The following is a 26,761-nucleotide window of genomic DNA, read 5'->3' on the forward strand; positions in this document are numbered from 1 at the left end:
AAATAGATCAGTAAAAAAAAAATCTAATTCTGTAAAAGCAAACATTGTTTTGTTACTAGTGAGGGAAGCTTGGTGATGTGCTTTTGTTTGAAGTACTGCTTGTAGAGAAACAATTATTTCCTTTTACCTCCATACAGAATCAGTATCGTTTTGAAGGAACTGGGTTTCCAACTATTCCTCAGCTCATAGAACATCATTACACAACAAAGCAAGTTATTACAAAGAAATCTGGTGTTGTTCTGCTGAATCCTGTTGTTAAGGTAATGCATACATTCCAAGAACTCTATTTAACTGAAAAGAATTTTGTGTGGTTGTATTGTTTTTTAAATATATTCCTATGCAACTTCTCAGAGAATTTTTCATTCTTGCTTATTTTGTGACTCTCTTTTTCTGAGCTTTTTCAACCTTCTCAACCTTGTGCAACACGTTCCTTTAAAATAATGCTTCATCCCAATTCTTATAACAAATCTTTACTATCTTGAAGGAACGGCATTCAGCATCTCACAAAATATCTTCCCACTTTTCTTTTTCGTTTCCCAGTTGGATTTTACTACTAAGTAATTGAAAGTAGTAATTCATTGCCCAAAAAGTTGTGATGAAGGAATTTTTTTTATGAAATGGCGGGATTTAAGTGGTAAAGTTCTTAGGAAATTTAGAAGAGACAAATCCCTTTTGTCTCTATTTTATATCTCAGAAATAAGTTATACAGACACAGAAAAAGGTATTGTCATTCCAGCTTCATTGCAAATTTGAAATAAAAATTCCCTTTTTAATCAGTAAGCTATTGCAGAATGTCTCTTAGGAGGGAAACAAAAAAGGGCTGGAAATATTAAACTATATGACTGTTTAGAAAGCTTAAGAGTCTCCTTGGTTTCTTCCAGTAGCTTTGTAGTTAATGTCTACTTAATTGATATTCCATTCATAAGCCAACTCTTTTCGACTTAAATCTTCGCGTTTTAACTATGTATAAGCCATTTGTTCTTGATCTTTTTAAAGGTACTAGTTTCAAGCATGTGTAAAGCACCCCATGTGTTGTACAAAATGTTAGGAAGCATAACAATTTATATTTCAGAGTAAGTTTCCTACTCCAAGTTCCTAGTTCTTTTCTGCTAATAATCCTAAGAAACAAAAGCATATTCCTTTTCTCAAAATTAATGTGATTTTTTTTACACTGCTCTGTGCTTACATATTTTATATAATTTTAAAATTTAAAGAATGGGGCTTTTTAAATACATATTTTAGGTTAATGTCTTGCTGAATAGGAAATTGATACTTTTTTGAAGGTAGAATATTGCTTAAATTCATTGTAGAACATACAAGAAAGTGTGGGACATAATTTTTGATGTGTGAATAATTGTATTTTGATAAGAACTGTTTAAGCTAAAAATACAGGTCTGTCGAACTCAGAATGAAATCTTTTTTTTACCTGTTTGCAGATTTTTGTCTTTTATAATACGCTATTTGTTTTAAATGTTCAATGTCCTTTCTGTTTCCTGGCTTTTTTCCTGCCTTTGTATAATGTACATTCTGTGAGAGCAACCCTATTTTAGCAAATGTAAAACTGTAGTGCAGTATGTTAGTACATACTAAATGATAACAGAAATTATTCTTAGTTATTCTCTGTTAAGTTAAACAGGAAAACAGCATCTGGAAAACACCATCTCTTCATTCTCTGTTGTTTACTTTGTAGACAGGGAGGTTCCATATTCCTGACAATTTTGTTTCATTTTCCTATCATTTTTTTATAAAGTTAAGTTTTAATTTATGCATAGTTTCTTGTAACTTTGTATAGTCAAGGAATTTTTCTGCGCCTATACTATGAAATATGGTCCCAAATTATTTTCCTGATCATTTCTCCAGTACTGTACTTGATCTCATGGCCTTTGAGGTGTAAATGCATATAGGGATAGTCTAAATCCCTTGATGGTAACTATGCAGACAGGTATGACTGTGTCGTGGGTCTTTGAATCCACACCACTACTACTACATTCAGAGGTATCATAACCTCCTTACAGAATGATGGAGGACAATTTTTAAGGCAGACTTTATAGCTCTTGTACTGTCACTGTCTACAATGACTTAATTTTCAGGGGGGAAATTATAGGGGGGGCACTCCTCTCTGGACTTGTTGACTTGAGTTAGTATTAACTAAAATGAGTGGAAATATTAGTATTTCCTCTAGGATTATGCTATTTTTATGGCTAGTTGATAGTTGATTTGAGCTGCAATGAAGAAATATTTTGACTACTCAGGTTTCCCAAAGTGCTGCAAGTAATCAGCATCTATCTGTAAAATCCAATCACAAAGACTTCATTTATTTTGTCATATCACTCCCTTTGTGCTGGTGTGCATCAGTCTTAATATTCAAGAGTATTGCCTTTAGAGTGGATGAACTTTTCAACTTTAATTCTAATGGGTTACATGAAGTAACAGAAAGGATGTCCAGTACTGACAGTGCTAAGAAGAGTATTGGGTGACAGGAAACTGTATTGTATAGGGTTTTTTAAATATATATATTACATATATTGTATGTAGGCTTTCAGGAATTTATGAAATGTGATCTGAGTGTCTGACAGTTACTTATATACTTTGTGTAAATTAAAACCAATGTATTGGGTACTTAGTGCTTCATGACCAGCAATTTGAGCCAAGTAAGACAGTATTGAAAAGGGAGTTAGCTGGATGATTTAAATTGCTTTAGAGCAGCTCTTTTAAAAAATATTTAAATTGATTTGTTTTGTAGTACCTTTCATTCTGAGCTATGATTTTATGACAATTTTAGTTATCCCATTGATAAAAAGCAGCTGTTGGAAAAAAGTATTTCAGAATAAGAAAAATAGTGTTGTGAGCTTTCCTTTTTAATTTACATGGAGCTCTGGCTTTCATATGGGGAAGTGGAGACATTTTAAGTTATTTTCAGAAATAGCATATGCACTCTGACACCTAGTTTGGGGTGTATTTTATATGTCATGCTATTATCAGAATATCTTTGATCATTTCTTTAAAATTCATTTGACATCTCCAAAGGCTGCTTTTTCTTTGTTCGTATTATAGCTGCAAAGCAATCTTTGACATTTCGTGCAATCTTTAATCTTTTTATGCAAATTGCTGTCCCAGTAATAACCTATTTAGAAAGTGAAAGTTAAATATGACAGAGAACTTCACGGAACAAAAATTATGCTACGTAGTTTGTTTTTGCTTCCCTTCCTTCCCACAGTCATTCATCCTCCTTTACCATATTAGTAAAATTAGCGTTCACCTTCTGTGATGTTGCCCTTGAAAGGAACACTCTTAATTGTGTCACAAAAGGCTTGTCCCATGTCCCATTTAATGTAGACCAAATCTGCCTGCTTGGAATTTTAATGATACTGTAAAAATAGAATTTAAATTAGAAAAACTGAGGGCATTAAAAAGATATTTGCAAGTGATTTCTTTAATGGAAAAGTCTGTCATATTTATTTATAATATTTTAGAAAAAATGCATGTTATGTTCTTCAATTTATTTGTGATTGAATGACTGGTTCATAAAGCCCCTCAGTAACCTCAATGCATACCCAAGGATTTTATTAGTAGAAATGCTATTTTAACCATATTAGATATATTTTAACTTTCTAACATCTTTGACCTCATGTTGTGGAGCTTTTTAAATTTTCTGAAATACATTTTCTATGTTTAAGATACCTATATTAAGTTGCGGATATGCTTCAGTTTGACTACTAGAAAAGAGAATCATCAAGGAAATAAGGAATATCATTTTTATTTGGATATATCTGCATTAATGTTTTCACTTGGATCAGAAATACACCTTTGAAGCAAATCTGTCCAGTGCCACTTAGAACGGGATGCTTCCATCACTTAGCAGTCTCCGAGGATTCAAACTACTCCTTTTGGCTGAAGGAAATAGGAAGATGCACAACTGCTGATGGGAGGAAGCTCAGTCTTCAGAATCAGGAGAAATGTAGTCTAAAATAATGCTTTTACCCCAAAATGTATGTTTCAGGTCCTCAGCACCAACTGTTTCACTCTGGAGATCTGATACCATTTCACTAGTGCTAATGTAGTCCTGGTCTTTGGATCCTCTGTAGTAAATTCAAATTCTGACTTTGTGAAAAAAAATTAACTGCTGCTTTGTCAGATGAGTTAGGCTATGTATTCATTGCCAGTAACTTTCATTTAAAAATTCTGATGTGACAAAGAATCCTGTAATATGGCCTCCAACATTTTATGTACATGGAAAAATGATGAACCGTAAATAATGTCATATAAGATGAATGAAAAGTGTTAAAAGAAAAGAAGAAGAAGTATTTTGTAGTAGTGGTTCTAATGTTGATAAATGAGATTGCAAATGAAGTGAGAATTCTGTGCAGATATGATACTGTCTTGCAAGATATGAGTACGTTAATGAGCTAGACATGGAAAGAAATGATGAAGAAATTAGTGTTGGTTGGTTTTACAGGTGGGTTTTTTTGGTTTTGCTTTATTTTGCTAAAACAAGCTGAAGTTCACTGTTGCAGAAAACATCTGTGCTTGTGGTGCAGGTGTGTTTCTCAGGCCAGCAAGGCTGACATGGAGGAATTGAAGGAGGTCGCTGAATAGCCTTTTTCAGGCAAGCCTCCTTAGGCCTGCAGTGAGAAGCTGGAGAGAAGCAAAGAGACTTAGCAAGGAGACTTCAAGTTTATCACAAAGTAGTCCTGTCACTCAATTAGAGATTCTCATCTTGTGACAAGAAAGAATTAAGGTGCTGAAAAGGGAAACAACTGCAGTAATGGTGCTGCCTTACAGGAAGATCATCTTGCATTTGTTTGACCTGAGGACAGCTCTTTAGGAGCAGAAATCTCAGCTGAAAGGAAGAAGCAGGCAATAGCAGTGAGTGATTCAGTTATCACAATTTTGCCTAGGCTAGGTTTGTAGCTCCAAAGAGGATACCACTGTGAATTACCTGCGTGGTCCCCATGCATCTGGCCAGGCTTGTAGCAATGCTGAGAATGGTCTCTGTGTGTTGATTTTTGGCCCACAGCTGTATTTCTTGTGACCATGATTAAAATCTGATACATGCATTTTTAAATGTTAAAATGTATATTTTATTTTCTTTAAGGAAATTAAATCCACAATGAGAAGTGAGCATTTATAATATGTAAAAGATGTACGTATAGAAAAGTACTGTATTTATTCCATAAGCATAAAATGAATCTTGCCACTTATTTGCCATTCAGATTTATTATGATCATGCAGAAGGTCTGTGATTCATATGTCAGGGAAGTTCACAGTGTTTTTTTAGTATAATAGAATTTAGGCAGATTTTTCAGTAGGTTCTTTAGATTATTCCAGAATCTGAAGAAAAGCCTGCAGCTATTGATATTTGATAACAGAATTTACTGTCTTAATACTGGAGGTGCATTTCAGTTATGTTCCTACTTCCTCAGAATTTAGAGTCGTTACAGGATTTTCTTCTAAGGTTTTTTAGCAGAGAGGTTTGCAATATTTCTGTCAGGTAACAAAAAGAATACATCTTCCATAATGGTGGCCTGTACTTGTCAAGGTGTTGCATCCTAAAGAGAAAAAAGGAAAAAAGAGAGTAATTTTCTCTTTGTACTAACAAAGTACTAAATCAAATTTATGTATAAGTTCAGGTATCTTGACTGCTTTTAAAATGCAGAGAATTTTTTCTCAATCTCTTAATAATATGTTGTAATAATGGGGGCACATAAGGCTACATGCACAAAGAGTAACAAAGATTGTTTTATTTCTAGTGATCAAAGTTTTCCATAGCTTTTTTCTAAAGGCTATAGCATTAAAAATCTGCTCTAATGAATGTTTCTGTTTCAGTCTTGTCTTTATCGTAGTTCTTTCCATGATCAGGTTTAGAATAAAATTGGATGATAATACTCTTAAAGGGTGTAAGCATTAGCTTATGCTCAAACCTAGAAAAAGTATATTTTGTCAACAATACAAATTCCATTTTAGCAAACAAAGTATAATTTCTGAGCATTCTCTTAAAGAAAAATCTTTGTCCTAGAAATATTAAAAGGGCACCTCAACTGCATGTGCATTCCTGTTTTCTGTACATTCATATAAGAAGTTAGAAAGCACCATATTTCTATGTGAGGTGCAAATTGAGCAAAAAGGCATTATCTCAAACACAACTGAAATAGTAGGAAATAGGAAAAAGAACCAAAATTTATGAAGCAGAAGATGGAAGTAAACCATTCTTACTAAAAAATAAAAAAGTATGTTGTTAGGAGGGAAAAAAAATATTAAATGGAAGATTTCAGACGAAGGGGTTTTTAACAGAAATTGGTAACTAGGAGAATAAACTACTTCAATTAGAGCATCCTTCAGCAAAGATTATTTGGGTTTACCAGATTTTATTGCTAACATTTTGTATGTACATGTGAAAATCAAAGGATTGACTGTGTTCTGTAGTATTCTGGGTGTAAGTCACACCTTTATGGAACACTTGTAAAAATTAGGGCTTTGCACCATGGCTTTTTAATGTCTTTTCAGAAGCTTTATAATCAGACATTAATACAGCACAATAATAAAATCTTATTAGAAGTGGGTAGGACTGCAGTAGTAAATTGCTTTTCTGCTGAACATCCTGGTTTATGTAAAATACGTTGAGGGAGGGTGCAGAGGAAGAGGAGCCAGGCTCTTTTCAGTGGCGCTCAGTGACAGGACCAGAGTCAACGGGCACAGACTGTGAGGGTGACCGACCACTGGCACAGGCTTCCCAGAGTGCTTGTGGAGTCTCCGTCCTTGGAGGTATTCACAGGCCATCTGGACATCATCGTGCACTGGCTCCAGGTGGCCCTGCCTGAGCAGGGGCTTAGACCAGATGACCTCCAGAGGTCTTTGCAAACCTCAGCCTTTCTGTGTTACTGTGAAGGCACGTTGAAGGACTAGATCTCTGTGAGGGTCAGATGCTTATGAAAACTGAAATACTCCTTTCAGTGGATTTCTTTTCTACAAATGAACAAAGTGGAAAGGGGTGATCTTTTCTGAGTTAGAGTGTTTTACAGAACGACCAGCAGAGAAAATTGCAGACTTACTGTACCTTTCAAGTAATAAAAGCAAGCTAAAGCAGTTCAATGGTAGATATAGATGTTTTTCCCTTACCTCACTGTGTTCATGTTTTAAATTAAAAAGTATGAATAGTAAATTTGTTTGCATAGTTATAGACCTGTTTGTACAAAAGGAGTTCTGACACTTTGAGAAGGACACTGCATAATTAATTGAGACTTCTGAATTTTAGAAAAAAAATATAAAAGATACAGTAAGGTGCAACAAAGAGCAGATTGCCACAGACCATGTAGGAAAATTTTGTCAAGCTAAAGTTATTAATACGGGACAAAAAAAATATTTGCTGAATATGGCATTCAGAAGAGTACACAAGTAATAATACAATCTGCTAATATTTAGTGGAGCCACTTCGTGTGTCTGTACTACTTCCCTTTGTGTGTCCTTTGTTGACTGGCTTTTTTTCTGATGCTAGATATTTCCCAGTGCTTTTGCTATTCTGAATAATGAGTTAGTGGTACATGAGAAGATAGCAGTATCTTGTTAAAGAACAATGTTTATCTGATGTAAAAAACTTAATGCAACATGCTTCATTTGAACTATTGGCATTTATATAATGTTGTATGACTTCTGATTCAAAGCCATCATCTGTCTTGCTTGGAATGCAGGCAGAGCTTGCTGATATTCACACAGAAAATATCTCATAAATTAAGGCTGCAGTTTCATGTTATAGCTGAGTCAAGTGAACAGGTTCTGGTACCACAAAGGAGTATATATGTATGGGAGGGGTGGGTGTTCTCGCTTCCTTTTCCTTTCTATGTGACTTCGCCTTTTTCCTGCTCTTTCCCAATCACAAATTAAGCTAATATAACAGTTTATTTGAAATTTTGCCAGGTTAATTCTATTCTATTTCAGTGGTTCTAACATGTTATCTGGTGCTTGCGGCCCAGAAAGCCAACCGTATCCTGCACTGCATCAAAAGATGCGTGCCCAGCAGGTCGAGGGAGGTGATCCTCATAAGACCCCACCTGGAGTACTGCGTCCAGCTCTGGGGGGCCCCAGTACAGGAGAGACATGGAGCTGTTGGAGAGAGTCCAGAGGAGGCCACGAAGCTGATCAGAGGGCTGGAGCACCTCTCCTGTGAGGACAGGCTGAGAGAGTTGGGGGGGTTCAGCCTGGAGAAGAGGAGGCTTCAGGGAGGTCTAATTGTGGCTTACCAGTACCTGAAGGGGGCCTACAGGAAAGCTGGAGAGGGACTGTTTATCAGGGAGTGTAGTGACAGGACAAGGGGTAATGGGTTTAAGCTGAAGGAGGGTTGATTTAGATGAGATGTTAGGAAGAAATTCTTTACTGTGAGGGTGGTGAGACACTGGAACAGGTTGCCCAGAGAGGTTGTGGAGGCCCCATCCCTGGAAGTGTTTAAGACCAGGTGGATGAGGCTTTGGGCAACGTGGTCTAGTGGAGGGTGTCCCTACCTGCAGCAGGGGGGTTGGAACTAGATGGTCTTTGAGGTCCCTTCCAACCCAAACCATTCTATGATTCTATGATTCTATGATTATGAAAGCCAATGCAAGATGAGCAGATGTGGCTAGGAAGGGACAGGGTGAAGTATCTTAGCCTTTTGTTTTGAACAAAATAGCAATTTGGTGGAAGCTCTAATGTGGAACTGCAGCTCTTTGAAAGGTATTGCAGACTAACCACTATAATTTAAAAATGATTTTGAAAGGACTGTTGGATATATAAAGGAACAGTCTTGCAGAGAGTCTACTTTAGCACAAGGATGCTGCTGAAAGAATTAGTTAAATGTTTTATCTCCTGGGAAAAAGAAACCATCTAACTGAAAACAGCTGGATGTTTTGAAGTTGTATCAGGATGGAACTGACTAAGTATCTTACATGGTAAGATCTATGTGGTTAAGTATCTTACTTAGCTCAGGGAGACTCTCTCGGACATTTTTATATACATCTGTAATACCCCAACCCCAGCTGTACATACCTCTTCATGCACATGGGTAGAAGTGAAAATGTGTTTGTGCATATGTGAAAATACTTTAGTCTGTTTTAACTATTTGAGTGTATTTATGTATGCATGCATAATATGACTGTGCTTTTGCATTCCTCTCTAAATCATACAGAATGTTTAAATGAAAAGCTGTGTTATCACACAGTATTGTTTGCCTTTGTATAGAAAAACTCACTATTTTGGAGGGCATATCTGATAAAGGGCAGATAATGTCTCTGTTTGCATATATTTGGTTAACAGGTGATTCAGAGTACTTTGGTTTGGGAGCTGAATTTACTACATTAAGTAGAGAGGAATGCTATAAGTTTCTGTAATGTGTTTGAAATATAATGGTTTTGACATAAAGTTGACTTTTCCTGTGCTTAAGGATTTCACATTCTATGCCTTGTTCCTTCTCAGTTGTTTTTTGTTTTGGGGTTTTGTTTTTCCTCCTTCTTTATTTATCTTTATTTTTCCTGTATTTTTCCTGAAATATCCTCAGCATCTTTCCAGTTATTTGATGAGTAAGAGAATATAACCTTAGGGAAATACTGCTCATTCTTCTAAAAATGTGAAGAAAACTGGGTTTGTATGTTGACTTCTACAGTAATTTTGTCTGTTGATTTTCAAGAAGGAATGCTGAAAGAAAATCTGTGTGGTTAATCAGAGGTCACTTTTGCAGTTTATACTCTGCATAGTAGGTTTTGCAAATCTCAGTTCTACCCTCTTGGTTTATGACCATTTAGAATTTGGTTTAGCAGAAAGGTTGAACTTCACAGCGGTTTTTTATGGAATAATAACAAGTCAGATGAAATAGAACTTTTTCCAAGGAGGTAAACTTATCTGCACTATTATTCTGTTTTACAGCTCACATTGAGTTTCATCAGTGTGGCTAAATACAGTGCTAATAATAATGCAAAACAGCTTCTGTAACAATTTTTACAGCTCATGAATCTTTATTCTGAAAGAGTTTTAAAGAAGTTGTCAGTGGGGTTTTTCAAACCCCTGCTTGTAAAAATCACTTGTTCTTATGAAAAATCTTTTCCACTAGCTACCTTTATTTCTGTACTTAATCTGAAGGACTTGAAACACATAGTTTATGATTCATGAAATCGATATGCACATGAGATCTACTGCTGTAGGTGGTGTGAAAAATAGTACTTCTCTAAGATGATCATTTCTCATTTCCACATTGATAGGCCCTATCCACATGTACACAACTGTTACTCACTTTCTTCTTTTTTTTTCCCCCTCTGGTTCATCAAGTTCTAATAAGTGATATTTGAATACTCAGGTGATGAAAAATAATCTGCGATTATGATTTTATTAGCCAATAAAAAGAATCTTACTCTAATTATCCATAATACTGAAAATGAAAGATTGACTTTCCATTTTTGTTGTTGTGGAAAAATTGCTCTTAGCTGCAGTAATTTGTACTATTGATATTTTCTATTTCATTTGGAGGAGAGAGAGCAAATACTAATTTCCAAAATGTTTTTCTGAATGCATTTTTTCTGCTTACAACATGAAGAAACAGGCATAATGCATGTTTATGCACTGTACTCATGAGATGCTGACAATATCCCTCTATTTTATGGGGTTTTTAGAGGAATGTTAATGAAGAATTTACTGGGGTAGAGGAAGGGGGAGGGATATTTAGGGTTTTGGTAAATTCTCTGTGCTGTGATCAGATAGATTCTTAGGTTACGAAGTCCTGTGTTTTCAATGCTGTTAAACAGTATGTTTTGCTTTTGTTTGCGTCATTTTGGTGTTCCATAAATCAACTAAGGTTTCCAATTTCTAGAGGTTTTTGTTCCACCTACTGTTAAGATGAAAAGTAGTGGCAGAATTTGCTATAGATCCTGTCTTCATTAGATGATGGCATCTAGCTTTATGATTTTAATATGGTCTGAACTAGCTAGAGTAAATAATGTGACAGAGAACATGAGATAAGTACATAACAGTGATGATAACATAGAAGTCTTATTTATTCATACTGTGATGGAACCTGATCAGGATTTGCTCATTCTTCCTCTTAAAAATCCTGCTTTGGAGTGTGGGTAAGAACCCTGGTTTTTGTTTGATGGTACTCTGAAACTGAATACAGGCACAGGTGGCATTTTCTTTTTTGCTTTCCTATTAGAAATTGTAAGATTTTTAAAACCAAGTGTTTAAGCTGAGGCTTATAAATTCATATCTAATTCCCCAAATGTCTGTTTTTAAAATGTTTAGTATCTAATCGCCTGACTGCTGGTTTTTAATTTGAAAAAGTACCATTTTAGAGTTCTTAATGAGTGAAATTGTTACTGAAAATTATAGAAAAATAATGCTAGGGGATTTTGAACACTTAAGTATTCATTGTGGGTTATGCTTTCCATTTAATGGAAAGCTGTTATAATTTACTGCAACTAATTTGTAAGCCTTCTTCCTGGCATAATTTGTGATTTCTTTGATGTGGTTTCTGCTAATTAAGGGAGATAGGCAGGAGCAAAACTGCACTTTACACTTGAGCTTACATGTTTGGCAGAAATTTAGGGTAATAGTGATAACATTTCAGTCTCATAGCTCAGAAGAAGAAAAATGAGATTGCATCTTGCACAGTCACCGTCTGCTGTTCATGCTGTGGCCTCAGTGGCCATGTGCACAACTCCAGTACCTGCATCTCCACTGAAGAAAGGACTGATGCACAATTGATTCCCTGCTGATTGGTCAAGGCTTGAAACTTACCATGGTCCAGACAACCATGAAACTTACTAACATCTTCTCGTATCCAGAATACTTTATTTTACAAATAAAAAGAGAAATTTCTGATTATTTTTGAAGTATTCTTTTTCACAGATGAAGGTTTTATTTCTTTAATTCCTGTTTTATTTGAGGGGGGTTTTTTGTGAGTTACAGTTAACTCTTGAAATAATTCTCCCATTTGAAAATGCTTATCTTTGTTGAAAACAAACAAGTATCCTGGATAGCCTCAGAAAGTCTGGAAAGGTACTCACTACCAAACTGTTGTTTACATAAACCTTCAGTATGATGACTTTTAGCTAGTACCTGACCACTGGGGAAGCGTACTAATGTTGAGGCTGATCAAGTTCTCCACTGTGTGAATTGCCTAGCTGGCAACTTGTTTCTCAGTGTTTGGCCAACAGATCTAGCAGTATCTCCAAAGGTTAGATACAGTGATAGGACTCCAAACATGTTATTAGTAAAGAGGTAGCACAGTAAGGGCCCTGAAAGGATCCCCACTCCTGGCCAGGGCTCAGGACCAACATACAATAATGCAGCTGAGGGCTGCTCCTTCCAGCCCTCAGCTGGAGGCTTCATCCCTTTGAGGTGAAGGTCCCAGGCAGGGCTAAACCCTGTCCTGTGGGAGCTGCTTTCAGCAGAAGCTCTCCTGCTCAGCCCCAGCCAAGCCCCAGCCCCTGCTGCCTTGCATCCCTGCCCATGCCTGGCCACCCATCCCATCCATCTGGTCCTGGACCCCGAGCCCCGGCTGGCGTCTGGGCTCAGCCTGGCGCTGCCTTGTCACAGTGAACCTGTCACGGGGCTGTGTCTGACGCTGGTTCCCCTCACTGGCCCTGACCCACAGGTTGACTTCCCAGCTTGACCGCAGACCTGTTTTATCACCATGGACTTGGCTGACCTAACTTGGGGCTGTCACCCCAGCCTGCCCTGCTCCCTCGTGGAGGGCAGTGGGGTGGGTCCTGGCTGGTGAGCCTCAGCCGCACTGGCCAGGGGTCCTCTGTGGCGGCTCAGGCCCAGGGAGCAGCCAGCCATCACTACACACTGTCGCACTGGCTGCTCAGTAACTAACTAGGAAGAATAAGCAGGGAATGGTAACACCGTTGAACAAAGTAGGTGAGAGGGTTTGGCTTCAGCGGACAGTAATGCCTGTCCCAGCCAGGGAACAAAAAGAACCCCTTTGCCTAACTAACCGGAGCGATCTCAGCAGGCTTCTTGCTCATCTTTCACTTTCCTCCTAAGAATTGTCTACCTTGAGGTGGTTCCTTCCTATCCTTTAGGTATCTTTTCATTCCTTGGTATTCTTTCATAGAGAATCTTGAAGGCATACTTTTGCCAAGTAGCTCCTTGTGTCTGATAAAACATTATCTCCCAAGAAGCACTGAAGCTCTATCTGAGCTGAGCCAAGTCAGTTACTGTGCTTGGCTAAGAAGTATGGCATTCCCGTAATTCAGTTTTCCCTCCTGGGGGAAACCAGAGGACATAAATAAAGTAGGGTATAGTAAAGTTTCTGGATTTCTTAAGTAATTTCATTTGGAAATGAGGTATATCATTAAGATAGCAAACAAGTGTGCTCAAGCACTGATTTCTGTCACTGGATTTGTCTAAAGTGCTTTTATATTCTGTGGTCCAAGATTAACAACAGAAAAATCTGAACAAGCACAAGGTAAAGAGAGATTTATAGTGGTGTTACAAGAAGAGAGCTACATCATTAGCAGGTTCCTTCTGGGGAGGAATAATAATGGCATTAATAGTCTCAAGAGTTCTGTCCTCTCTCATTCAGATTAGTTTATGATTAGGTATGGAAATGTGGTGGATTTGCTCTATTTGATTCAGAAGCAACTCTATTGAAATGAAAATTTCTGTGATTTGGACTGATGGCATTACAGTGTCTGTTTATCTATACCTACACTAAAGATTATTTTTTATTTCCCATTTTGCTGTCACATTTCTTCTGTAACTTTCAGTATCTTTCACACGCATGATTAATATGTAGAATAATAGCATTTAACTGGAGAAATACTTACATTCTATTCACAATCAGAATTAAGCACCTACAAAAGATCATGAAGTTTATGATCAGACATAGATCAGAAAAAATACATTATTTTTTAACTTTTGTTTATGATATGCTAATATGCATCTATTCCTTTGTGTGCTTAATTGATTTATTTAATTATTGGCAGCTATCCAAAAATAATTCATGATGACTTATTCAACTTGGTGCAATTTGAACAGAATTAGTGAGACAACATACTTGCAGCAGAAACAGTCTTGTCCTTGTTACTGTCCACCTTGCGGTGCTGTTCATATTATAGTTTATTAATTAAAGGTAATTGTCTGAACCAGTGACACTTTTTTTTGAAATGGTATTTAAATGGTTATCTAACACATTGCAAATTAGAAAATTGGGTTTGTTTCTTTTTTGATGCCAGAATTGTACACTGGTGTAATGTAGAAGACAGCATCTCTTCTCTTAGATTCTTTCTTACTGTCTGCTGAAGAAACTGCTATGGTGCAGTTTAACAAGGGTTCTATTGCTCCACAGGTGCCTTCAGATACTATATAAAACTCTAATACATGTGAAGCTCCAGCCTTTTTTAACTTAATACTTCTACTTGAAATGCTTTCTTCAACTTGACTGGTACTGTGGGACAGAGGGACCATCTGCAGCTTCAGAGTTGAGTTCACAGATGGACTTAGGGACTGAGTTGGAAGTGCTTCACTACCATCACAGAATACAAAGCCCTGAGTTAGGCTTCCAATCTGTCTTCTCAGTGCATGAGGAGTCACGTGCCTTAGGAGGAAATTACAATGTTAGGAGAAAATTACAGGCTTAGCTAGTACTAGGGCTTAGGCACCTCTCTCTGCGTAGTGTTTACAGTGTTAGGTGTGTCCTGCAGCACCTAAACTTTTTCTCCTTCTTCAAAAAGTAATGTCCAGTGAATTAGTTTACTTTTCAAATAGAGGAATAGGATGTAGTATGAAGACTGCCATCTTTTTATCCAGAAGCTCCACAATAACACTCACACAAAGTGAAGGCTATATAAGAGGCAGGGGAGAGGAAGGGAGGAAGTATTTTGATACTTCCTTATTGGAAAAATATTACTGTTTTCATAGTCCTTAAGGCTTTCATTGAACCTGAGAGAGAGAAACCAGGAGGGAGGAGCATAACAGAAAAGCTTATGGGTGGGGGGAGAGAAATTAGGTAGACAGAAGTTCTGGGTTACAGTTTCTGCTCTGTTAATTCTATTACAGTATGTATCTTCTGCTAATCTCACATGGATCATTTGGCAAATATTCCTGGTGTCAGGTTCCACTGTAAATACACAAGTTAAAAGACTAAATAAATGATAAGAAGTGCAGTCAAAAAGAATGCAATATGGCAAGGGTTGCCTCATTTTCTTTAGGTGTCTGCTTTTGAGTTCTGTGCCTGATGAGTAGTGAAGGAGCAGTTCTGAAGATACTCCAGCTAGAAGCAGAAAGGATCATTCAGGCAGCACGGGCCTCCTTTTAAGTCTGCTGGCTTAGCCACGTAGCCACAGGAGTGACACACGTGATGAGTCTCCTAAATTTAAGATGTAGTTTGTATACCTACAAAAGTAATGAAAGATTTCCATTCATAAAAAGCTCTCATAAGTAACAAATTCTCAATTTATGTACCATTGAGATGAATATTCACCTATTGATACTTTGTGAAACTGATACTAGCAGGGTAGCACAATTTGTGTTATGCTCTTCAATAAAGATTTCTTTTCTAAACACACAACAAGAACTTCAGTAACAAAGCCAATCAAACTCTGAACAATCCTTTGATTGTGAAAAATCTGGCAGATGATAATGTAATGAATAGGTTACACTGGTATAATAAATGACTGAAAAGTTTTCATAAAAAGAAAAGTACAGGTAGTGATTAATGTACTGATACAGTGATAACAAATCCTTCAACGGATCATTTGATTCCAGTCTATTGTGCCATTTTCTTTAATAAGTCCTCCGAAGGATAATGCATCAGACTTTTTCTTCATAAACAAGCATTTCAAATGTCATGTCGTCAATATTTTCAAAAAGTCATTCACTGAAGTACTGAATCCTTGGAAGTAAGCAGTAAAAAAAATCCATTAAATCTTAATTCTATAACTTTTTCGGCTTTTACAGTATTTATTTCAATGTTTAAAACCATTATGTTAATACCTCCAAGTAGTCTTTTTGTGTGTGTTTTCTTTACAGCTTTCTTTGCAAATTGTTTTCTTAAACTTGAGTTTTACTGGTAAAGGAAATTGTGCAGTTTGATGCCACTGTTTGTAGTATAGCAGCTTCTGAATGAGGCATCCAATCAGCAAAAAATATCTAGAAAATCATCAGTGAGCAGAATATTTACAATTTTTAGCAAAATCAAAAGGAGGAGATGAAGGAAATATGTTACTTATGATGTCTGATCAGTGAGGCAGTTTTAAGCAAGAATCTTATCTATAGGAAAAATATCCATTGATGGTTATTGAGAATTTCCTTGCAAGTCTCCCAGTGCCCCACCCGGGGAAGAAGAATGGCAAAGCGTGGATCCCATCACACAGCATGATGGTGTGGTACAGGAATTCATGTGATGGGGCTGACAGGAGTTATGTGCTGGAAGTTTGGGTGAATAGAGGCATTCAGAGAGTTTCTAGAATATGCACTGAGCAAAGCTTACAGGAGCAATGGTCTGTGAGATTTTCTGATGTTATACATAAGAAAAAACCATAGAAATTGCAATAGCAGTTATTTCCCCCTCCCCCTCGCCCCCTTTTTTTTCTCTGTAGAATTCATGTTAGTCAAAAAATGTGGAGGATAGTAATGAGTAGCCATCTTCCCAGCAAGGTGCACTGTGCAGCATAATTATTCTCTACTTTCATTCTTTCAATTACCTGGAATATCTCTGGATTACCTGCTGAATACTTTTCTCCTTGCAAAAAGAGGGAGATATAAGTCAGTATAAGCCTCCACCTTCCTTAGAAGTTAACAGCAGACTTTACTGGTTGTGTAGGTCAGCGGAAATAGTGCTGATTCATAGTGCTACCTGTGGGGAGCGTTTTGTTAAAAGTTTTAGCTGCCATCTGAAGGGGAAGAATAATTTTCACAGTTTGAAAAGATGATTCTTTTAAGATGATTTCAAGCTTTATGTTACAAAAGGTCATTCATGAAGCTTTGTACTCAGGTTGTACTCAATGTTCTGTTCTAGCAACCTAGAATTCAGCCATGGCAGGGGATATAGATGTACACACACACAGATACACATGTGTGTATCTGTGTGTGTGTATATATATATATGTGTGTATATATATATATGATTTTTAAAATTACTTTCTTACCTAGGGAGTCAAAATTTCCCTTTTTGGTTATCTGTCTCACTAACAACAAAAAAATAATAATTATTCATTCTACGTTTTCTTTTAAATTTGAATATATGTTAAAGGCAGTGATGACTGTTGCAATGCCTTCTGTTAGGATTCAGTCTTTGGCAGAAAATTTTCTTATGTAATACCTGGCTCTTGACAGATAACATGGCTTGACCAAGCATATTACAGACTAGTTGCTACTACAACAAGAGAGCAAATTCCCCACACAAAATCCTTGTCGCTGAATTGTAGAGAGATGGATTTGATGGATGGAATATTTGATGTATAAGGAATAGACTTGGTGGCTGCATCCAAAGAGTTATAATCAAGGGCTTAATGTCCAAACAGAGATAAGTTGCAAGTGGTGTCCCTCAGGGGTCCATATTGAGGCTCAGAGTGTTCAATATTGTTATCAATGGCATAGACAGTGGGATTGAGTGCACCCTCAGCAAGTTTGCAGATGACACCAAGCTGAGCAGTGCAGTTGATACACTAGAGGGAAGATGTGCCATCTAGAAGGAACTTGACAGGCTTGAGGACAAGGCCCTTGTGGACCTCATGAAGGTGAACAAGGCCAGGTGCAAGGTTGTGCACTTGCATTGGGACAGTGCCCAGTATCACTACAGACTGTGGGAGGAAGGGATTGAGAGCAGCCTGTGGAGAAGGACTTGTGGGTGCTGGTGGGTGAAAATTTGGACATGAGCCAGCAATATGCGCTCACAGCCCAGAAAGCCAATTATATCCTGGGCTGCATCAAAAGAAGTGTGACCAGGATGTCAAGGGAGGAGATTCTGCTCATGTGAGACCCCACCTGGAATACAGTATCCAGGTCTGGAGTCCCCAGTACAAGAAAGACATGGACCTGTTGGAGTGAGTCCAGAGGAGGGACATGAAGTTGATCAGAGGGCTGGAGCACCTCTCATCTGAGGACAGGCTTAGAGAGTTGGGGTTGTTCAGCCTGGAGAGGTGAAGGCTCCAGGGAGACCTTATTGCAGCTTTTCAGTATTTGAAGGGGACTTAGAAGACAGACAGACAGATATTTTTTGCCAAGACCTGTAGTGACAGGACAAGGGGTAATGATTTTAAACTGAATTAGGGTAGGTTTCGATTGGATACAAGGAAGAAATTTGTTACAGTGAGGGTAGTGAGACCCTGGAAAAGAAGTTGTGGGTGCCCCATCATTGGAAGTGTTCAAGGTCAAGTTGGATGGAGCTTTGAGCAACCTGATCTTGTGAAAGATGTCACTCCCCATGGCAGGGGGATTGGACTAGATGATCTTTAAAAGTCCCTTCCAACCCTAACCATTCTGTTATTCTATGGTCTGTTTACATACAGAAGGTTTTTCTCTGTCTTTGAATCACAGGTTCATTTAGGTTGGAAGGGTATTGTTGAGATTCTATAGTCCAACCCCTCTACTCAGGCAGGTTCAACTACTGTGGGTTTCCCAGGACTGTGTCCAGTGGGGTTTTGAATGTCTTCACAGATGAAGACTGAAGTCTCTCTGAGTAACCTGTCCTGGTGTTTGACCACCCTCACACTAAAAACATGTTTCCTCATGTTCAGAACGAATTTTCTGTTTTCTAATTTGTACCCATTGCCTCTTGTCCTGTCACTGAGCACTACTGAAGAAAAGATCTGGCTCCCTTTTCTTCATTCTCTGCCATCAGGTATTTATACACATTGGAAAGATCCCATTTTGCACCAGGAGGTGCTTTTATGATCCCAGTAAGAAAGACACTCAGAGTCATTAGAAATACTATTTATTAGAGCTAACACTGTAAGGAGGTAATAGTATAGACAGTCTCGCATCCCTTTAGAGGGTGGGAACCCCGGGTGGTGTAGCATTGAATGGGCCACTGATCCACACGCAGCATGCTTGGAGGTCCCTGCCTGTAGCAGAGATTCTCACATTTTGGTCATCTGAGCTGTAAGAGGACTTTCTTACAAGGAAACAACTCTGTTCATTATTTCAACTGGCAAACAGAAAGGATGTCCACATGAGAAATTCCTGGAGCTCTGTTGGACACAAGCAAGGCGAGGCAGGTGGTGCAATGGCTGGTACCCCATGGGAGCTGCCTGCGGGCTCTCTTCCTGCAGCCAAGGGAGTTGTGCAGCACAGCACAGGCCTGGGCTCACTCTGGTTAGCTGCTGTGTGCGTCAGTAATGCTTTCATGTATGACCATGGTCCAGAAAACCTGGTAATCTGATATATGAGGTGTGCTTCAAGACCAACATGTTTGGCTTGGTTTTCTGTTAGCTTTAATGAGAAATGATTTAATGACTTGGCATATGCTTGTTTAGATATTTGCTTTTTTCATTAATTGTAAAGACTGCTTAGGACCTTACTGCTAACATGAGGAGCAGTAATAGTGTTTGTGAGGTGGTAAGTAGATGAGGTGCTGACAGAGAAATGAAATGCAAAAATAGTAAATATGGGTTAGACTTAAAATATCCTACTCCAACATTTTAGCTAAGTCTTTATTAAATATGTCTGTGTAGCAAGAAGTTTATAATTGTTTTTGATATGTCTTTAGGGTGTTGTGGAGTTTTTGCAGGGTTGGTCATCAGCACTGAACAGATACTGTAACTAGCATTTTTTATAGTTGCCTGGAGTATTTCAAACTACCAAAGAAGACATAAGAGATGCAAATATGTGTCTGGTTAATAGGTAGAAAAAACAGTTCTTTTTCATGTATACTGAGGAGAAAATTTTTTTTTTTTAATCTATCAATAAGGTATTTTGTATACTAAAATGAAATTTTCTTACCTGATTTTGACTGAGGTACTTGTTAAAAACAGGATGCTAGATAATAATTTCCAGAGCTTGTGTGAAAATTTGCATAGTGCTCTATTTACCTGCATACTGTCATGTTGTAGGCTTAATCTTCCGATAGAAATTTAGTATATGGTATATTTCAATATTTTATTGTATAGCAAGTTTTCTAAACTCTGTTTTATAACACTTAGAAAGTAAACTTCCTGGCATGCTTTTGATTGAGTGATCTGAATATAATGCTTCTTTAGCTCCATTTCTACTGAAATGCATCTTATAGAAACTATATCTTACATATTTGCACAGATTGAAAATTCTTCTTTCCTTTTTTTTTCCATAGGATAAGAAATGGGTTCTCAATCATGAAGATGTCACACTGGGAGAATTACTGGGCAAAGTAAGTAATTAAGGGAGCTAAACAAGATCTAAATAAGCATATGGTAATCATTAAGCCTATACATTTCCTATTTGCTTCATCTTTTAAATTACTGTGGTATGCAATTTTTTTATCAATTCTTTTACTGTAATACACTAGACAGCATTGCGCTTTAAATAAATGTAAATCACATTTACTGGTAAATGATACAATTATATAATTTGTGTGCTGAAAGTGTTTTCTTTCAGCACACACTGAACTAGCATACATATTTTTCTCTTTTGGAAGGCTTTTAAGCTAACTAGATTTCTATAAAGCGTGATGTGGCTGTTTTACTTCGTGTAGTCTTACAAAAAATGTTGCAAAATATAAACACAAACATTTATGTTTATGTATTTACATATAAAATTTATGTATGTATAAAATTTGATTTAATAAGATTTATTAAAATCAGTATTTGTTAAAACAAATGTTCGTTGCTTTTGTATGATTTATTGATTGTTAGGTAACTTCATAATCTTATATGTATTAAATTAACTCTTGTATAGCATAGCTTGTATCACGAGTTCTGCTTAGGAGCTATAAGTCTTTAAAATCAGGTAAGCCTCATACCTCACTTACATTTTCAGCACCTTTGCACCTACAAAGACAGTTGGGAGTGCCACTGTAGACACAGTGTTCCAAAAGATTTCCCAAAAACTGAAAAATAGGCTTAAACAAGGAGGAGACAAATGAAAGCAATAATTGCCTTCTTGCTATGGTACACACTAAAAGACTTGATAAACTGTTCAAGAAATAGGGGAATTAAATACTGTCAGAAAATTCTGTTACCCAGGGAAAAAATCTCTTTGGCAGCATAAGATTACAAAAAGTATTATCTGCTGGTAGACAGAGCTGTGTCTGCATAAAATAAAGGTACTGCGACAGTTTCACTTACGTAAACAGAATAATATGAAGGGAGAAAAATAAAGATGTTTCAGGCACTGAAAAGTTTTGTCTTGCTAAAAAATAAATATCAATTGATGAGTAAAAACAGTTAAAGCAATGTGAAAATCACTGAATTTACATGTGCATTGCATCTGCTCTTGCAGAGACCCCACCTGGAGTACTGCATCCAGCTCTGGGGGCCCCAGTACAGGAGAGACATGGAGCTGTTGGAGCTAGTCCAGAGGAGGGCCACGAAGCTGATCAGAGGGCTGGAGCACCTCTCCTGTGAGGACAGGCTGAGAGAGTTGGGATTGTTCAACCTGGAGAAAAGAAGGCTCCGCGGAGATCTAATTGTGGCCTTCCAGTACCTGAAGGGGCCTACAGGAAAGCTGGAGAGGGGCTGTTTATCAGAGAGTGTAGTGACAGGACAAGGGGTAATGGGTTTCAGCTGAAGGAGGGTAGATTTAGATGAGATGTTAGAAAGAAATTCTTTACTGTGAGGGTGGTGAGGCACTGGAACAGGTTGCCCAGAGAGGTTGTGGATGCCCCATGCCTGGAAGTGTTTAAGACCAGGTTGGGTGGGGCTTTGGGCAACTTGGTCTAGTGGAGGGTGTCCCTGCCCATGGCAGGGGGGTTGGAACTAGATGATCTCTGAGGTCCCTTCCAACCCAAACCATTCTATGATTCTATGATCCTATGTTTTTGGCACAAAGCATTTTTAATATTCAATAAATACAACTCAGTGCTTAAAAATTATTATAGAAGGATATGTTCTTTAAAAATACAGAACAGGGTAAAAACTTTCTTGGAACACAGTATAAATCTGTTATGCATCCGTCTCTAAAAAGATATAGTCAAACTAGAAAAGATAAGAATGACGGGGCCATCGGCATCTGTTTGAGAAAATGTTAAATAAACTACAGCAATTCACCATGGAAATGAGAAATCTGAGAGTCTATAAAATCTTGAGTGGCCTGGGAAAGATGAGGAGAAAAAGCGTGAAAACTTGATGCATAAGAGGATACAAACTTTAGAAAATATGAAGATTTTCCTTGACCTCAAGAGTAAATGGTCTGTTTATTTACTCAGTATTAATTCTATGATATCCCACAAAATGAAAGTTACATGAAAGGAACATGTTGTAATAAAAATTATATATGTAATAATAATTAAGTATTTTAAATAAAAAGGCTTTTTCAATACTTAAGTATTCCTTTAAGGTAGGATCAGCTTTCACTGTTCAATACTGCTGACCAAGAGTAGAGGAAAAGTGTGCTGGAGTGATTCAGCTTCTTACCTTTGGGCACCTTTTGCCATTTGAAATATCAGAGGTAGTGTCCTGGCCTCTAGAAGTGCTATTTTAGAAGGGCAGATTGCTGTCATAGATCTTATGGCTTACTTGCCAGCTATATCTTCCTTATCCTAGGGTATATAAAATAATACTGGAAACCTGTGTTTAGGCCTAAATTTCTTCCCTTGTTACTAGCAGCATATTAGTATTTTCTATCTGTGAGTTTCTTTTTTGTCTTCTTCCTTTGTCAATACAGTATTCAAATGCATGATGTAATGAAATCTTCATCACTCAGGAAAGAAAGGAAAGCATTTCCAGCAGAGTTTTTCTGTTTTTTGAAGTCAGATGCAGCCCCAGATACCAGGACACAGAAGTGGAAATTTATCAGGCGTAGATTTGAAATTGAGTTGTATTTATCCTTTGGGAAATACAAAACTTAACTGAAAGTATGAGATCTTCAGTTTTCTTTTTTTCTTTTTTTTTTCTTTTTTTCTTTTTTCATTGATACCAGGGTTCTATTATAATCCCCACAATTTCCTGCTTCCTTCAACTTGTGTCCTAAGTAATTTTCCTATTGTTTTTGTTTAAGTAAAAAAATACATCTGATGGACATTATTCTATGGTCTTTATTATATCAGTTTTCTTCTATGAAAACTAAAAAAATAAACAACTTATCCTGGGGGTATGTTGTTGAAGACCTAAAAAGTCTGATTTTAAAGGAGCTACCTTCTGAAGTTTTGTCCAAATGTGAGGCCTTACATATTTGTCTTTATAGAGCGGTGCTGAGCTTAGCATTTAACAAAATGATGGATCATGTAACTTTTTCAACAACAGTACTTTTTTTGCAGTGTTTTTAATTTATGATCAAAATTAATATTCAGTGTTTTCATTTTTCTTCTTTAGCGTTTTTTCTTTCTTGTATATATGAGAAGGTTTGTTATTTTGATGTATTTTCTCCTAGTTTCACCGATTATTTTTTGGTCTTTTATATACTGCAAGTTAAAAACTATTGATGAAATACAATAGTGTGAAAATGAAAGAGTGCAGGAGTAAGCATAAGGAAAAAACAGTACTGCTATCAATGCCTGTTGACTTTAGGAGTTACTAAGAGGGTTGATGAGAAAATTGTAATTACACAATTAATATTTTTTTTTCTCTTTCTAGCAAGGTCAAAGTAGAACTCATATGCTGTGTCCATGTAATAGCTGTATTATGTCTATGTGTACTGCATTGTCCTAGGGGCCAATACTGGAAGAAAACCTCATTTGGCTTCATGAACACATTTCGAAGTTCCATACCAGTTATATTAGCTGTCTGCATTATTTGGAGATTTGTGAAGATTTTTTTTTCTGATTTCAGGGTAATTTTGGTGAGGTGTACAAGGGAACGTTAAAGGATAAAACTCCCGTTGCTGTAAAAACTTGTAAAGAAGATCTTCCTCAGGAATTGAAAATAAAATTTCTGTCAGAAGCCAGGTAGGTTCTCTAAATTTAATTGAAATATGTACTTCTTGTGAAGTTTTTTTCAAGTTTTATTACTAGATGGATTTACAATATCTGACCTTCAGAAAAATTTCAAGAAGCAGTGGTCAAACTTTTTCCTTCTTTTCTCTCCCTCAGTACATTCCACAACTGTTGCCCTGGTAACTAAACATAGGCATTTTTAACGTGAATGCAGTAGCAACTGCACTTGCTGAAACTACCTCTTCAGCAAAGCAAGCTGTGCCTGTGAAACACAATTTTGTTGTTGTAAGTGCTTATATTTAGAACTTCTTCTTAGATGTGCCATGAGGATTGGGATAAGACTGAAAAATGCTCTTAATTTAAGTATGATTATAACAGTCATAAATCCTAGCTTACATGCCTGACTAATGGAGCTGATCAAATGTGGCTACCTTATAGACCCCATTTGGTAATTTTCTTTTTGTAAGAAGAGTTCACTCCAGTAGAGATATTTATGCTGTGTCAAGCAGCATGTGATTGCATACTTATTTTTCAAATTACAATCATGCCACAATATTCCAAATATTCTGAATATAGACTGATGTAGATAAGTAGGTTTTGAAACTTCAAGGTAGAGGGGTGTATTGAGATAATTTCACAATTGTTTAAATTAACTTGCTCCTTCTTGCTATGAAGCTTCACATGTTTTCATTTTTACTCCCAAACTAGTATGATCAATATGGAAAAGTAAAAGATACTATCTACATTTAGACAGTGAAGATCAGCCACCATATCTATCGAATAATTTTAAACAGCTCATAACTTGACAACTGCAGAGATGTTTCATTTGTTAAGCAGCCTGTTACTAATGGAGCAGTGTTAGTCTGGAAAAAAAAAAAAAGACATGCTATTTTTCACTAAATATGTGTATACTAGTAGATTAGTATTTGATCTCTTGATCATAGCCAAAAAGGGAAAAAGAGGAGGTACTTTTAGTCAGCAAATAGTAGAGGAAACATTTAGGTTACAAGGTCTCTAGAAATCTTCCTTGCCCTTCATTTCACTCATAAATCATACCATACTGTTTTAGACTGCAAACATTCTTATTGAAGTATTGTGTAGGAAGATGTAAATGTTTTTGTTTAATCCACAAAATTAAAATTGCTATCCTTATATTCTTTTAAAACTTATTGTATTAATTAATCTCTTAAAGTAAAATTGGAATGAGTGTGCATTTGAAAAGTGCAGCAGGGAAGTGTAGAGGCATGCTGTGCCTGCTTTTTTCATGTAGCTCTGCTTCTGGTCCACCACTGAAATGCTATTTAATTACAAGGGTTCTTGAGAAACTGCAAACCTGTCAGGCCATTTTTCAGTTATAGAAACAAATGTTATGTAGACAAATGGTAAAATTACAATAAGAATAATATAGTGTTCAGTCTTGATTTATTAGTGAATCAGTATGCCCTCTGTTTCAAAGAGAATGATGATCGATCTGTTATATTGGGTTTTTTTATGATAACAGTAATGACATGTACCATTAAAATAACATTAAGGGTTCAAGATATTTTCCTATAATATTTAATCAGTTTGTACAATGAAGTTTACTAATATAATAAACTTACTGTGTGTTTTGCAGAATACTCAAACAGTATGATCATCCTAATATTGTAAAACTTATAGGAGTTTGCACACAACGACAGCCTATTTATATTGTTATGGAACTTGTTCCAGGTAATTTTTTTTCCTTTTTTTTTTGCAGCATATTTTCATAGGTATTGTTTCTGTAACATAAAATATGTTGTTTTCTATTTGTCTTTATCTGCATTCTTATGACTGATCTCAAAAGTCACCTGTGTTGCAAATCTTTGGAAATATTAGATTCTGCCAGCTTTCGAGTGGAGTGAGATCCACAGATCTGTTGTGAGTTTTTCTGTAGCTATTCAAGGCAACAGAATTCGCTGAAATGTATGTCAGCTCTATCTTCATTTTCCTCCTGGTGAGATATTACATGGTACTTCCATTAACAATAGAATTATAAAAAGAGTGAATGTTAAGATGCTTGTATTTAAAGCAACTTCATGACTTTCAGTTTTTCAATTTTTCAATTTTAATGAGTCAGATTTGGGTCATCTTTGGTAATATAAGAGTTTTTTCCTTTACCAAAATATATTGTTCAGTTTATGGGTTGCTCGTGATTTATTTTTATAATCTTGAGTTCATATTATTCAGCAATGGCTGGAATGATGATAACAGCTTTTGGGCAATTTTACCTCTTCGTTGATTTTCTCAGCAGCTGGAAAATGTGTGGGTTTGCTAGCCTTAATATGCAACATTGTATTTGTTTCATATATCACTGGATTTGTCTTCAAAATTATACAGCAAGCTGTTTTAAGAACCATTTCATTCATACAGACTTAGATTGTTTATAATTCTTGAGTACTGGCTCTAGTACAAGAGTACTGATGAAATCTTTGAACTATTGGAATTTTCTGCCTTTATTCAATTAGATTATATTAGATTATTATATTTGTACGTATGATTAATTTTATTAAAATAGAGACTAAAAGCAGTGTCCTGGGGTTTAAGGCATACTTTGGTAACTGGCTTCTCCAGACACCTCTGAAGATAAAAATAAATCCTGATCTTTCGACACCTTTTTCATTCTGGTTCAGGGTTTTCAGAGCCCAGGACAAGTTGTTGAAATCTACTAATACAATTCAAGGAGGAATTAGCGAGAATCTTTCTCTGATTCCCATGCCTATTTTGCAGTCCAAGTCTATCCAAAACTACTTCTGTCTCTTGGCTTTAAATTTGCAAGAA

General features: G+C 36.7%; 1 protein-coding gene across 10 annotated transcripts in view; it reads left to right on the forward strand.

Annotated features, from left to right (window-relative positions):
- Positions 1-26,761, forward strand: part of FER (FER tyrosine kinase) — a 186,777-nt gene that overhangs the window by 91,646 nt on the left and 68,370 nt on the right. For 9 of the 10 annotated variants that reach the window (XR_008574637.1, XM_054809463.1, XM_054809460.1 and 6 more), the window contains 4 exons: positions 138-260; positions 20,246-20,302; positions 23,859-23,974; positions 25,578-25,672. Coding sequence is in view for 8 of the 10 variants with exons in the window: in XM_054809463.1 (XP_054665438.1) it covers positions 138-260; positions 20,246-20,302; positions 23,859-23,974; positions 25,578-25,672 (391 nt within the window). In the remaining 2 variants the exon portion in view is untranslated. Of the gene's footprint in view, positions 1-137; positions 261-20,245; positions 20,303-23,858; positions 23,975-25,577; positions 25,673-26,761 lie in introns of those variants that run through there. The other variant, XR_008574639.1, reaches the window with a different exon arrangement.

The sequence above is a fragment of the Grus americana genome, chromosome Z, assembly GCF_028858705.1.
Source record: "Grus americana isolate bGruAme1 chromosome Z, bGruAme1.mat, whole genome shotgun sequence".
Lineage (NCBI taxonomy): Eukaryota > Metazoa > Chordata > Aves > Gruiformes > Gruidae > Grus > Grus americana.